General features: G+C 42.5%; 2 protein-coding genes across 3 annotated transcripts in view; one reads left to right on the top strand and one right to left on the bottom strand.

Moving 5' to 3' along the window:
• Positions 1 to 7,118, bottom strand: part of poc1b (POC1 centriolar protein B) — a 60,323-nt gene extending 53,205 nt beyond the window's left edge. Inside the window, exons 1-8 of the mRNA XM_021576649.2 lie at positions 6,771 to 7,118; positions 6,219 to 6,303; positions 4,882 to 5,053; positions 4,328 to 4,507; positions 2,686 to 2,793; positions 2,317 to 2,432; positions 2,014 to 2,147; positions 289 to 357 (exon numbers count right to left, since the gene is read on the bottom strand). Coding sequence (XP_021432324.1) covers positions 289 to 357; positions 2,014 to 2,147; positions 2,317 to 2,432; positions 2,686 to 2,793; positions 4,328 to 4,507; positions 4,882 to 5,053; positions 6,219 to 6,303; positions 6,771 to 6,785 — 879 coding nt within the window. The 5' untranslated portion in view covers positions 6,786 to 7,118. The remainder of the gene's footprint in view (positions 1 to 288; positions 358 to 2,013; positions 2,148 to 2,316; positions 2,433 to 2,685; positions 2,794 to 4,327; positions 4,508 to 4,881; positions 5,054 to 6,218; positions 6,304 to 6,770) is intronic.
• A 140-nt stretch (positions 7,119 to 7,258) lies between these two features.
• Positions 7,259 to 14,894, top strand: cep41 (centrosomal protein 41). Of its 2 annotated transcripts, none has more exons than XM_021580291.2 (11): positions 7,259 to 7,391; positions 8,013 to 8,076; positions 8,241 to 8,288; positions 10,165 to 10,226; positions 10,359 to 10,428; positions 11,229 to 11,355; positions 11,923 to 12,092; positions 12,443 to 12,510; positions 12,684 to 12,798; positions 12,884 to 13,099; positions 13,785 to 14,159. In XM_021580291.2, the coding sequence occupies exons 1-11, from the start codon at positions 7,359 to 7,361 to the stop codon at positions 13,910 to 13,912; spliced, it is 1,101 nt and encodes a 366-aa protein (XP_021435966.2). In that variant the 5' UTR covers positions 7,259 to 7,358; the 3' UTR covers positions 13,913 to 14,159. The 2 variants fall into 2 exon arrangements, with proteins under 2 accessions (XP_021435966.2, XP_036814771.1); XM_036958876.1 differs by having other exon boundaries at positions 7,272 to 7,391; positions 7,940 to 8,076; positions 13,785 to 14,894.
• The last annotated feature ends 4 nt before the right edge of the window (positions 14,895 to 14,898 follow it).

Here is a 14,898-nt window from a genome sequence, read left to right as displayed (position 1 = left end):
TAGGGCAGGAAACCAGCTCATCATTGCAAATAAGTAGATTTTTTATTTAACTAAATCAGTTAAGAACAAATTCTTATTCACAATGACAGCCTACCCCGGCCAAACCTTCCCCTAACCCGGACGATGGGAGAATATGATAGTAGATCTCTGTATACTCCGGACAGACTACCTTCATTTTTCCAATAAGAAGACTGATCAGATTTAGATTATGCAGAAAAATATTTTGCTGGTGTTCCCTACTGAGCTATCTGCTTCCCTTCATACCATGAACACAGTTAGTCCACCCACCTGAGCATCACAACCCCCTGAGGCAAAGAAGTCTCCTCCCCTGGAGAAGGCCACAGCCAGGACAGGACCCTAGGAGTCAAAACAACTAGAACACTTGAAATCACAGACACTACAACATCAGATAAGACTAGAGACCATGACAGCTCCTTGCTTCAGATGTTCAGATCATAGAATTTTAATTACTAATAATAATATAGCAATTCTATTTCTATAGTTCAGATGGGTATGTCTATAGAAACGTGTGTGATCATACACACGTCCTCAGGTTCTGGGCTAATAAAGAATGCCAGTAAAGAACAGGAAGACTTGCACACCGTATACGTTCCCAATTCACTGCTTTACTGACTATATTTCCAAAGCGGATCTTTGTCAGGTCGAGTGCTCACAGCCCACCTCACATGACCATTACACACACACAACACATGGTGGGTGTGGAAACAATTAACTTTAATTAAATCACTGATGCACATAAAGGATTGGTCATCAAGAATTATCTTTGGCATCATTCCGTGTTCCACAGAAGACGTGGTATACTGGAACAAGTGTATTTGTGGTCTATGCTATATAGGAAAAACTAAATGAGCTCTGAAAACATGGATAGCAAAACAAGGAGTAAAATCAGGACTAGAGGTCGACCAATTATGATTTTTCAACGCCCCCCAAAAAAAGCTGATACGGATTAATCGGACGATTTATATATATATATTTTTTGGTAATAATGACAATTACAACAATACTGAATGAACAATGAACAATTATTTTAACTTAATATAATATATCAATAAAATCTATTTAGTCTCAAATAAATAATGAAACATGTTCAATTTGGTTTAAATAATGCAAAAACAAAGTGTTGGAGAAGAAAGTAAAAGTGCAATATGTGCCATGTAAAAAAGCTAATGTTTAAGTTCCTTGCTCAGAACATGAGAACATATGAAAGCTGGTGGTTCCTTTAAACATGAGTCTTCAATATTCCCAGGTAAGAAGTTTCAGGTTGTCGTAATTATAGGACTTTCTCTCTATACCATTTGTATTTCATATACCTTTCACTATTGGATGTTCTAATAGGTACTTTAGTATTGCCAGTGTAACAGTATAGCTTCCGTGCCTCTCCTCGCTCCTACCTGGGCTCGAACCAGGAACACATCGGCTACACCAGCCTAATCGCGGGAGATGATATGATCGGTGTCCAAAAATGCAGATTACCGATTGTTATGAAAACTTGAAATCGGCCATTCCGATTAATTGGTCGACCTCTAATCAGGACTCTTAATTAGAGAAAGCCTGTGCATAATCATGGAGGCTCATCACAATATCAGCTCTCAGAGCAGTACACTGGTATCGAGCTTCCAGAGTAATCTAGTTTTTTTGGTGGGGGGGGTTTAACTGTTGCCTTGGTTTAAACTTGGACCCATATGACCATATGTACCTGTGTGATTAATTATAGATTGACTATGTGCAAAAGTGAATTGCATTGTTTCCACACCCAACAAGCGTCATGTGCGTAATGGTCATGTGAGGTCAAAAGCGTATATTTGGGGATGTGAGCACGCAGTCTGTTTGACCTGATGAAGATCCGTTTCGGATCGAAACGTAGTGACTAAAGAGGTGAATTGGGAGCATAAACAGTGTACGGGCCTTCTTGTTCTTTTCAGATGGGCGTGTCCACATACTGTAGCATAAAGAACAGCCTTAGCGTGGTCCTAAGTGTGGCCTAAGCATTACCTTGTGTCCGTGGAGGGTGTAGATGAGGCGTCCCTCCAGCAGGTCCAGGATCTTCACTGTGCTGTCACTGGAGCCACTGATCATATAGTTTCCAGACGGGTGGAAGGAAAAGCAATTGATCCCTGCACTGTGGACTGATACCAAAAACAGAGGTTTGTGTGTGCAGACATTGAACCTGGCCTCTCTAATACAGGAAGATTGGTTGCCAGGTGTGTTTCTAGTAAAGTACACTCTAAAATAGAAAAATGTTGGGCAACCAGGCTGTCATTCAGTAGAATTCTTAAGCCTTTAAAAGCTTGTTACCTTGGTAATGCTGGAGCAGTTTGTTTGTCCGTATGTCCCAGATCTTCAGCGTGTTGTCTGCTCCTGAGGATGCTATGCAGGTGCCACTGGTGTTGAAGTCTACAAATGTTGCTGATCTAGGAAGGTGGAGGGAATAGGCTACTACTTAAAGGTGTCAACCATGTTAGGTGGTTCCAAATATAAAATGCAATACAACAGCACCACCAAGTGGTCATGTAGAAAACCCTTAAAAGTGGTTAGACTCCCCTCCCCCCGATAGACAGTCATGTTACATCAACATAAACTGACTTTATTTTATTACAAAAGCCAAATAAAACAATGACAGGTTTAGCACAGCCTTCAAATATATAAAATAAGTATATTTCTTACCCTCCATACTCTGTGAAGCAGTTGATGCACTGTTTGGTGGCGGTGTCCCACAGTCGCACTGTGCGGTCGTCACCACAGGAGGCAATTAGACGGCCGTCAGGAGAAAACCTGAATGACAAAACAGTTATAGCGCAGACAGACCAACACAATCTCCATCAGTTGTGATGGAGGAGAAAAAATGATGTCGAATCAGTTACATTTCGGGATATTATTTGAGGGTATATCATATAGTTTGACAATATTGCAATATTAATTTTGCGCTAGTTGGCTGTACCTGCAACAAAACTCGCAGTATTTGTCCTTCATAGCTTGTTCACCATCTTCTTAAATAAAGAACCAATATGTTTTCAGCACTTTTAGTACCATGACTGAGTATCATGACTAGTTCTCATGGTTCTCTGTTGTCCCACTGCAGGAAACATATGGTGAGCAACATTTTTGGAATATGGAAAATGTCCAATCTGTTTCCCCCTTTAGGGACTGCAGGGTTCAAATCCCAGTGTGGCCGCATCACTTACAAAGTTACATACATAAACTTTCTGGAAGAGATCTTCCCCTTTCAAGCCGATTTGATACACATCTAGACGCATGGGGCTCCGATACCATAAGTTTTCAGTTTGAAACTATTCCTTGTGATTAGAGGAACAAATCGATGCAGATCTGTCCAAGCTCACCTGTGTGTGTGTGTGTGTGTGTGTGTGTGTGTGTGTGTGTGTGTGTGTGTGTGTGTGTGTGTGTGTATATATATATTATATTTATCTATATGGTGTATGTAGGCACCTAAGCAGAGCCATAAAGGAAACTGGGCAGCAAACCACCCCATTAAAAGTTAGTGGAGGGGGGGGGGGCAATGTTTGCTTTTTGTCTCTCACTCAACATCAACAGAACAAAGGAGATGATCATGGACTTCAGGAAACAGCAGAGGGAGCACCCCCCCATCCACATCGACGGGAAAGCAGCGGAGATGATGTAAAGTTAAGTTCCTCAGCTTACACCTCACAGACAATCTGAAATGGTCCACCCACACAGACAGTGTAGTGAAGAAGGCACAGGAGCGCCTCTTCAACCTCAGGAGGATGAAGAAATGTGGCTTGTCATCAAAAACCCTCAAACCTTTACAGATGCACAATTGAGAGCATCCTGTCAGGCTGCATCACCGCCTGGTATGGCAACTGCACCGCCCATAAACGCAGGGCTCTCCAGAGGGTGGTGCGGTCTGCACAACGCATCACCGGGGGCAAACTACCTGCCCTCTAGGACACATATCACACCCAATGTCACAGGAAGGCCAAACAGATCATCAAGGACAACAACCACCCGAGCCACTGCCAGTTCACCCTGATACAATCCAAAAGGCGAGGTCAGCACAGGTGCATCAAAGCTGGGACAAAGAGATTGAAAAACAGCTTCTATCTCAAGGCCATCAGACTGTTAAACAGCCATCACTAAACACAGAGAGCCTGCTAAAAACGCCTCAGTGAACTGAAAATTTATAACGTTTGAGCCGATTTTCTGACCAATGAATGCTACATTTAGGTCAGTATGGGGTCCCGCAGACCGATGCATATCGATGAATCGTTATAGCCCTACTTTATTGTGTAAACCAACCACAAACACATACAGACAGTTGTTGGTTCAGTACCTGGCGCAGCGGACCCAGTTGGTGTGCTGGTTGAGTGAGTAGACAAAACGTTGTCTGTGGACACTCCACACCTTGACAGACTTGTCGTCTGATGCAGTCACTAGCCTCTGGCCGTCGTGAGAAAAGCTGACACTGCGTACTGTAGCCGTGTGGGCTTTGAACACCATCGACTCTCCTTTACTGAAAAACACACAAGAAAGAAAGAGAAGTGCTCAGAGAGGGAAATATGGGTAACAAACATCTAAAAGCAATACACTAAGGTGAATTTAGTAGGTAATGTTCAATGCTGTGCGAGGAGACATTAAAGTTAGGTAGGCACTAGCTACAGAATACAATATCTCAGGTTGTTCAAATGTCAATGAAGTTGGCTAGTCTAGGTACTAGCTAAAGGTTGTTGCGATCTTAATGACAACTGTCAGAGACTGCATGAAAGTGGCATCTAAAGCCAGGTGTGGGTGTGGTCCTCTGTTGCTCAGTTGGTAGAACATGGCTCTTGCAACACCAGGATATTGAGTTCGATCCCCGGGATATCAGGTGCTTCTCTCTCCACTCACATGCTGGGCGTCCACAGCCGTACAGTCTTGTCCTGGGATGCAGAGACGACCAGATCTCCTGCAGGGGAGAACTGGACCCCTGTGATGATATCTTTGTGTCCAAAAAAACGGAACGCCCTGGCCTTAGGGTTCAGATTCCAAATCATCAGGGTCTTATCTGCAGACCCTGAGGCTGAGAGGAACATGGATGGAAACACAATGAACATGAGATGAGAATGAATTATATATATTTCCAGATAGTTAAGACTAGCCTGGTCCCAGCTCTGTTTCTGTTCTTGCCAACTCATCCTATTTCACAAAACAAAGCATCCTTCACTCATGCTGCCAAACATACCCTTGTAAAACTGACCATCCTACCAATCCTCGACTTTGGCAATGTCATTTACAAAATAGCCTCCAATACCCTACTCAACAAATTGGATGCAGTCTATCACAGTGCAATCCGTTTTGTCACCAAAGCCCCATATACTACCCACCATTGCGACCTGTACGCTCTCGTTGGCTGGTCCTCGCTTCATACTCGTCGCCAAACCCACTGGCTCCATGTCATCTACAAGACCCTGCTAGGTAAAGTCCCCCCTTATCTCAGCTCGCTGGTCACCATTGCATCTCCCACCTGTAGCACACGCTCCAGCAGGTATATCTCTCTAGTCACCCCCAAAACCAATTATTTCTTTGGCCGCCTCTCCTTCCAGTTCTCTGCTGCCAATGACTGGAACAAACTACAAAAATCTCTGAAACTGGAAACACTTATCTCCCTCACTAGCTTTAAGCACCAACTGTCAGAGCAGCTCACAGATTACTGCACCTGTACATAGCCCACCTATAATTTAGCCCAAACAACTACCTCTTTCCCTACTGTAATTTATTTATTTTGCTCCTTTGCACCCCCATTATTTTTATTTCTACTTTGCACATTCTCCCATTGCAAATCTACCATTCCAGTGTTTTACTTGCTATATTGTATCTACTTTGCCACCATAGCCTTTTTGCCTTTACCTCCCTTATCTCACCTCATTTGCTCACATCGTATATAGACTTGTTTATACTGTATTATTGACTGTATGTTTGTTTTACTCCATGTGTAACTCTGTGTCGTTGTATGTGTCGAACTGCTTTGCTTTATCTTGGCCAGGTCGCAATTGTAAATGAGAACTTGTTCTCAACTTGCCTACCTGGTTAAATAAAGGTGAAATAAAAAAATAAAAAATAAATAAATTGTGAAGCCAAACATGACAATTCAATAAGGAGCTGGTAAGGGAGCAGAAACAGACTGGTTAGTAGGCTAAGTAAAGACATGATGCAATAGGGATTTGTGGTGTGTTGTGGATCTATACCCAGCTGTTTGTGTTTGGAATTGAAGTCTGCACAGGTGACAGCATCTTTGTGGCCCTTGAAGTGTCGCTCGAGGGTGGGGTCCTCCTGCAATGACAGAGTTCACCACAGGGTCAGGTATGGCTGGCATGCCAAAGTTGCCAAGTATGAGAAAACATTGAATGCCATACTATACCACTAAAATTGTGTTAGCTAAATGTACTAGTTAGGTTGAGTTAGGTTGCATGCTTTAGGTTTAAGGAAACTACTTCGAATGCGACTTGACTTTAATTAGTTATGCATTACAGACAATCAGTATTTTTTCGAAATGGTAGCCCAATTAATTAGCTACTGCAAGTAACTTTGAGTAATTTCTAATTAAAGCTCTGGATAAACTCGGCTGATGACATGCCAATACTGCCTATCCAACAACCAAGATAAGATACTAGACAGCTAGTTAAATCCTATTAGCTAACTACCTTTCAGATAACTAGCTAGCATGCTTATCGGAAGGGCAGTCAAGCTTTAGTTAGCTCGCGCCACCGATATAATACCAAAGTAAACAGCACACTTACCATAACTGATGCCATTTAATACATTGATTACGATAATCCTTACATTTGCGGTGCATTTGATTTTTGAAAGATTAGCTGGGAAAGTTGGTGCATCCAACTCATGACTTCCATCTGTCTGCCAGTCAAAGTGAAAAACATAGTGCACGCCCAATTCCTCAGACTTTGCTAGTCGAGCGCCGATACGCTAATCAGCCAACTTTTATCAACATACAAACACGACTTTGGCTCATGCAGTTAACCTTAATCAATTCCACAGAAGCCTTGGTTAAATCAGCTAAATATGAGTGAAGTTGTTGTTAGTTAATTGCTACTAGCAACCACTGAGCTGTAATAAGAACTAGCAACTCTGTATTTAGGAGAGACATGCCGCACATTTGCTAGAGCAACAGCCGCGAGAAAAAAGAAACAACCAGGGAGGAGTTAAGCGTATTCTGCTGCTACGCAACTACATCAAACTGTGGAACGGTAGAAACCGACATCGTTAAAACAGCGTCATTGATTGGTCAATGGTTGCTCTCGGCTCAATCAGCGCCAAGTTTGTTAAACTTGGAACTTTGGGTTTGGTTTTTCTCTATTCCGTTTGAAAATATGTCGACAAAGAGCAGTATCGGCAACACGGAGGTAAATATAGCTAGCTATAGTTTTTTAGCGAGTTGTACATGTAACAGCCCAGGTTGGTGGGTGGCAATGGTGCTGTTAGCTATCAAGGCATTGCCAAGCCAACAGTGTTTCTGTTGAGCAGTAACGTTAACCCCTTCTGCTGTTTGTAACGATATTAGCTAGTTAAATTAGTTGATTGAGGAAAACGTTACGTAACTATTTTAGCCATCATAGCTAGCTAACGTTAGATCTTCGGTCATCAAATTAGCTAACTACTGTAGCTAGCTAACGTTAGCACGTTATGCTTCCAAAACGTGTCTTTTTAATGAGCTCATGTTAGCTAATTTCCTGGGTTGACTTGACAGACACCTTTCATAAACATGGAAGGGTATGACCACGGATAAAACAAGGAATATTTGGTATGACTATGACAGAACAGTTCAGCTGCTGAAAGGGCTGCTTTGTCCAGTGGGAGACATTGCTAACTAGAGTTAGCTAGGCCTTTATGTAGGCTCACTGGAGAAATCCTATCTCAATGGGTAATGTAATGTGCTTAATGTTTTCAACAGCTTGGTAAAAAAGGAAGTAGCTACCATGACAACACAGCAAATCACAAATGTTTGTGTATTCCCCATCTCACAGTACATGAAAAGGAGAATACCTCAGAACCCCAAATATCAACATGTGAGGACAAGGCTTGACACAGGTATTATTCCACAACACAGGTTATTCAAGTGTTCTAGCATTGGCTACCAGTGCCAAAGGACTCAGAGATGCATCATATTTATTGACATTTATCAGTAGATCGTATTGATGTATACATAATCTTTGCTTATCTTCAATGTTGTGAAACCTGTTGTCATTTGAAAGGATGCAGCCTGACGAAGTATGTGGAGAGGCTGGAGGAGATAAAGAAAAGTAAGTTACATTTCATTACAGACTTTTGAGATTGGGTCAGGGCGGTTAAGAAATCTTAACTTCCGAGTGGTGCAGCGGTCTAAGGCACTGCATCGCAGTACTAGATACGTCACCCTGGTTCGATCCTGGGTTGTATCACAACCGGCCATGATCGGGAGTGCCATAGGGCGGCGCATAATTGGCCCAGCGTTGTCCGAGTTAGGGGAGGGTTTGGCCGGGGTAGGCCGCCATTGTAAATAAGAATTTGTTCTTAACTGACTTGCCTAGTTAAATAAAATTAAAATGTACAATTAAAAGGGAGTTGAATGGCGACAAGTGTGGGCGGACTGGAGTTCCAACTACATCGAGCCGCTGTCAGTCGATACTTGTAAACATTTAAAATCTTACCGTGTTCCTATGTTTGTCCTGAGTAAAGTCGGGCCTTTCTTTGTTTCTGGAAATCCATACTTTTTTATCACAAGTTTTGGTGCCATATTAGAGCAACGAATATGTTGAAACAGGCGATGGTTGTATTTCACAAAAGTTTTCCAAGAAAGGCCCGACTTTACACAAAACAAACATAGGTATGTAAGTGTTTAAGATTTTACAAGTATCGACTGACAGCTACTCGATGTAGTCAGAACTCCAGTCCGCCCACACTCTTCGCCATTCAACTCCCCACTGGGCAAAATCTGTTTGTTTCCATGTAATTTCAACAAAAAAATTAAATGTCATGATGTTGAATCAACATGGAAACTGATTTGGATTTGCAAAAAGTAATCAACGTAAGGGTCTTTTTAACAGCCAACTTTTAACCTAAATCCAATGACATGGTGAATGAAATGTTTTGTTAATTTTATGTTTAATTCAAGTTAGTTGACAACTCAATCAAATGTTAATCAAAACAAGACATTGAAATTATTTCTTTGTCCGGTGGGTCTCTTGAGAGGTGAGATTTCTCAACAAGGCGCAGGGGGCCTCATTAGGCTTGTATTGGCTGAAATCTACAACATGACTGTCACAATTGTTTTTTAGCTCCAGTTCAATATTGCCAAACAGGTGTACCTGCATTTTGTCCCTATATAAAAGGAGCAGTGGACAGTGTGGACAGGTGTTTTACTTCATGCACTTTCATGGGTAACCCGGAGAATTTTTATTTTATTTTACCTTTATTTAACCAGGCAAGTCAGTTAAGAACAAATTCTTATTTTCAATGACGGCCTGGGAACAGTGGGTTTAACTGCCTGTTCAGGGGCAGAACGACAGATTTGTACCTTGTCAGCTCGGGGGTTTGAACTCGCAACCTTCCGGTTATTAGTCCAACGCTCTAACCACTAGGCTACCCTGCCGCCATGTCCTGCTGATATTTTACAACCTGGTGACTGGGGATATCTGAGAGAATAAGCACTTTGTCTGTTGTGGCCATTTTGTTTCTGGCTTTTCTGATTTCTCAGGGATAAGCAACACTGATTCCTTCATTCGGCAGTGGGTGATTGTGTTGTTCACAATAATTTATCTGTCAGGGCTGATGTAGGAGGTATTAGGCTACATTGTGCGGGTGCCAACAGAGACAGAGGATGGTGTGATAGTCAGGTCACACTTTGGCCAATGCCAATGTTAAAAGAGGGCTGAGCAGCCAGTATTGAGCACAGGTGTCTTACCATCTCCCCCAGAGCTGTAATGTTATGGAGATGGACACAATGGAGTTGAGATTTAGTGATATGTTGGGACAAGGGGAGGATGAGCAAAGGGTTGACATGCATGACCCAGGTGAGATATACTGGTGAGGGGCCTGAGATTGACTTGGTACTTGTAGGATAGTTGTAAGAGAACATCCTCAGGGTTTCTCCATGTCTTTTGCTCTCATTTGAGAGAAACTGAAAATGTATTTGATTAGATTACAGGTACAGAAAGGATGAACTCTTCAAAAGGCTTAAAGTTACAACATTTGCACAGTTGGTGAGTGAAACATTATTACGTCAGTGATGGCCAAGACATGTTTTTTATTCTCAGTTACATCTGCTTTTTTGTTTTCATGGAAGTAGCCTACATGTTATTCAATCACTTTATCTCATAATGTTTTTAAATCAGGTAATTCAGGTAGCATCGGTTTCAGACCTGAATGAAAGTGTGAGTGATGGAGAAACACCAAGGCTGGAAGGTAAGAATATTTTTGGGGGGACAAATAGGGCGCTATTGATGTTTTGTACCATTATCGATTTGATCTGGAGCCCCAGTTTCCATTTTAAATTAACTGAGAATTCTCATTCTCTCTGAGTCAAATCAAAATGTTCTTCGTAAATAATAGGTGTAGACTAACAGTGAAATGCTTAATGATGTGTCCTTTTTCAACAATGCAGAGTTAAATATATAAAATGGAAATAGTGACATGAGGAGTAAATACACAGTGAATAATGAATAACATGGCTATATACAGGGAGTACTACTACCAAGTCAATGTGCAAGGGTACGAGGTAATTGAGGTAGCTATGCGCATATGGGTAGGGTTAAAATGACTAGGCATATGGGTAGGGTTAAAATGACTAGGCATATGGGTAGGGTTAAAATGACTAGGCATATGGGTAGGGTTAAAATGACTAGGCATATGGGTAGGGTTAAAATGACTAGGCATATGGGTAGGGTTAAAATGACTAGGCAACAGGATAAATAATAGACCGTAGTAGCAGCGGGTAACCATTTTGATTAGCTCTTTAGCAGTCTGGTTTAGCAGTCTGGTTTAGCAGTCTTATTTGGGGATAGAAGCTGTTCGGGGTCCTTTGGGTTCCAGACTTGGTGCACTGGTACCGCTTGCCATGCGGTAGCAGAGAGAACAGTCTGTGACTGGAGTCTTTGACAATTTTTAGGACCTTCCTGCAGTTGCCTTCAACGTTGATTTGAATGAACATTGAGGCAGTACTGTAACTGTACAGCAACATCACTATGCTTTATTTCCACCTGAAGCCGACATGGAGCGTCTGTCTGAGCAGACCAACGGTTCCCCCCTGCCTACGCCCACACCTGCTCAGTTTTTCGACAACAACAATGACGCAGGGGACGCTGGCTACTCCCCCAGGTCGACACTTCAAAGGTAACTCCCAGCACCCCACTTTGAACAGCATCACACACACACACCAGGATTTTCCCTACCAACGACACACCTGTTCTCAATGACTTCCACTGATGTGTACTCTCACTCAAAGCCCACATACATAACCACAACCCCAGGCACAGCTGTATCCCTCTCAGCATTCAACCCACACATCTATCTGAATATCCCAGCAGAGTTCTCTCCCCCTCGACAACCCTCCTACCCCTTCATTGTGTACGATATTTGATAGCAGCTTTTTCCCTAGGGTCCAAGCTCCATTGCCCTCTCACTAGAACAGAAGGTTGTAACTCTATCGCCTCCCTAAAACCATGGCATTAGATCACCTTCACTGGCAAGCTAAACCTCCACAGCCTGACTAAAGTGACAGAGCTGGGATTGTACAGAATACTGTAACTGATGATTGCAATGTCACAGACATTATAGAATGAAAATTATGTCATTCACAATATACTCTCAATATTTTGAGTTGGAATGTTTGGTGTTTTTTCACATACAGAAAGTGTCCCTGACCAGTGTATACCCTGTCACTTTTGACTCTCACTACAGTGTAATAAGCGGGGTGGGAGAGCTGGATCTGGATAAGAACGGTCAGAAGACAGTGACTCTGACAACCGTGTCCAGCCCTCGGCTTCCAGATGGACCCTACCCAGACTGTCCCTACCTGCTGCTGGACGTCAGGGACAGAGAGCAGTACGACCAGTGCCACATCATCAGCGGTAGGGGGACCATAGAAATCTAATTCCAGGCATAGAATGAATAGATTTCAGACACTAAATATAATTTATGGAATTCTGAGCCTTACCCCACCAGGGGCTTTGTAAATGCATAGTATATCTGAAATGGAAATGATATCCATCATCAGGATTGCTATTTCATGATATCATCTTTTAGAATTGAGATTATATTGGCCAGAACTTTGTAACCAGAGTTCAAATGGTGGCAGTAGTTATGAAACTTATAGGACAGGATATTAACTGTTTGTCCTTGATGCTATTGTTTTAGGAGGCTTTTCACTCCAATGTAATACTGTACGTATTTGTGACATCTCACGTTTTTTTTCCCTCAGCATACAGTTTCCCCATCGCAACCCTCTCAAGAACAATGAATCCCTATACCAAGGAGGTGCTGGATTATGTATCCTTCCACCAAAACAAATAACTGTATTATTATTTCATAACTCGCATTACCAGGCAATCTGAAATGGGCCAAAACACACTAGTAAAATATCCATATACTGTACATGTTTGAATATCCATTTGTTTGCTTCACTGTTGTACTGTGATCCCATTAATCTTGACTTGATGTAGAAAAATGTTTCTGGTAAGATCATCATCGTATATGATGAGGATGAGAGGATAGCTGCCCAGGCAGCCACTGCCATGTGTGAACGGGGCTTCCAGAACCTCTTCATGCTATCTGGAGGTCAGTTGGTGTTGTATTGTGGGCAAGTAATAGCTCAAGTGGAAGCTTTGGAATCAGTGCAATGTCACACTCCACTGCCCCCCAGGCCTGAAGGTGATTGCGCAGAAGTTTCCAGAGGGGATGACAACAGGCACCATCCCGGCATCGTGCCTCCCGTCTCCCAAGGTGACAGCGGGCAGAAGGCGCTATACCCACAGACAGGTTTTCATGCCAGCCGATAGGAAGTGGAGGTTCACCTCAGACGACATGGCCAACATCCAGGCACACTTGGAGGAGATGCTCGTTCCCTCGGACACCAACAGTAAGACACATTTAACAGCTAACAGGCTCACAGAAAAGACCGTTAAGACTCCAACGGGAAGGCTATGCCAACAGCTAACTGACTCCAACAGGAAAGCATCACTCCCTGATCTGTTGCTTTGGGTAGTAACAACAACCTACCAGTAGATGGTGATAACATGTAGAAAAAGCAAACAGCTGGGATGGACTTTTGGTAGCCCCCCTCCCACACACACACACACCTTGTGCAACATTTTAGTGGCCCCCCTCTTGATGGTGAATAGAAATATACAATTTAAAGATAATTTCCTGCAATTCTACACGTTTTGCCATGTAATATGGTATATGAATGACCATGACTAACAAAATCAACAGGGGGCCCCTGAGGGCAGGGCACTGCCCTGCGTTTAGATAGTCTAGTCAGCTAACTACCAATCTAAAAATTGGCTAATTTAGTGACTGTCAGTGATTGACATAACAAGAAAAACTGCTGTATGATGCACAAACACATTCCAAAATTGCACCTGGTCTATTCTACTATTCCTAAGCGACCGCTTATGCCTGGAGCCAACTGGGTGTTTGTTCCAGCCCTAAACACCCCATTAGCTCAAAGGGTTGGCCACCCTTGACAATGACGTAGAGAATAATTTCCTGAAAGCATGTTACTTTTTAGAGATGTGACTGTCTTTGTGTGTGCGTTTTTCTAGGCCGGTTCAGCAGCCGCATGTCCACCAGCAGTGCCCAGTCCAAAGCATCCAGCGCTCGGAGTCTACACACTTCCTCTTTAGCCGGCTCTGAAACCGCCAGATCCCAGAGCAGCCGACCGTGGAAATAACCCTTAACCCAAATAAAGTCTTATTTCACTACCACCCCCCATGTGCCCCTCTGTGAAAGGGCCACCAACCAAACCCCCCCCTCCCCCAGGAATACCCAACTGTTGTCCTCAATTGGTGTGTTGATTTTGAATTTGTTGCACAATGAATATAAAAAAATGTCATCAGTGATCGTAAGATGATAATTTATGTATTTGCCTTGCACTCAATTATCATAAACTTGCAGATGTTGCTTTCCTAAAAATGACTTCAGTTCGCGCTCTGGCTGTCTCTGTGTGTGTGATGCCTGTCATTGATAAAAACCAGTCAGCCATTGATCGTGTCCATCTCCATCAACCCTCATTAACTTAAGGTCATTTCACTTGGTAGCAGGGTACTAAAATTATATCCCATATGCTTTGTTGTACATTACAAATAACCAGAGGTGATGATTGTTGTTTGAGGGCATTCTCTATTTTAAGAGGTGAAATGTAATATTTTTTATGTGATATTTTCTAAGGGGAACTTCCTCCTGGAATATTGTGATATAATATGAAGTGAGATGCTCAGAAGCGCTACATGTTTGTGTCTGTTCTCATAAGATTTGGTGATGTCATGCAGCCTATGATGAAACATCATCATGGTGGAGTAGGGCATTATGGGATGGTAGTCATGGTTATCCCGAGGAGAACATCTTGATACGTCCGATAAATGTGAAACAGTATTTGTGCTTTGAGGTTGTGAACTTTGTTGTATTTTCTTTGTCAGCGATTTTTGAGGTGAAGATAAATTGCAGGGTCTTGTGCATTTACTGTAAAACGTGGTCTTTTGAGGAGTACAATACCTTTGAGGCTGACGTCTGGCCTGTTTGTGTATATCAGATGCAAGACAACTGTCGTTTCTACTCCTGACAATGAACTGTCAGTCATTACGCTCCATCCATTAAACTGGTTGGTCTCAGTTTAGTTTTTGTATATTAAATAAAACGCACAATGTATATTCTGATGTC

Source organism: Oncorhynchus mykiss, chromosome 2 (genome assembly GCF_013265735.2).
Source record: "Oncorhynchus mykiss isolate Arlee chromosome 2, USDA_OmykA_1.1, whole genome shotgun sequence".
NCBI lineage: Eukaryota > Metazoa > Chordata > Actinopteri > Salmoniformes > Salmonidae > Oncorhynchus > Oncorhynchus mykiss.
This window is presented reverse-complemented; position numbering and strand designations above follow the sequence as displayed.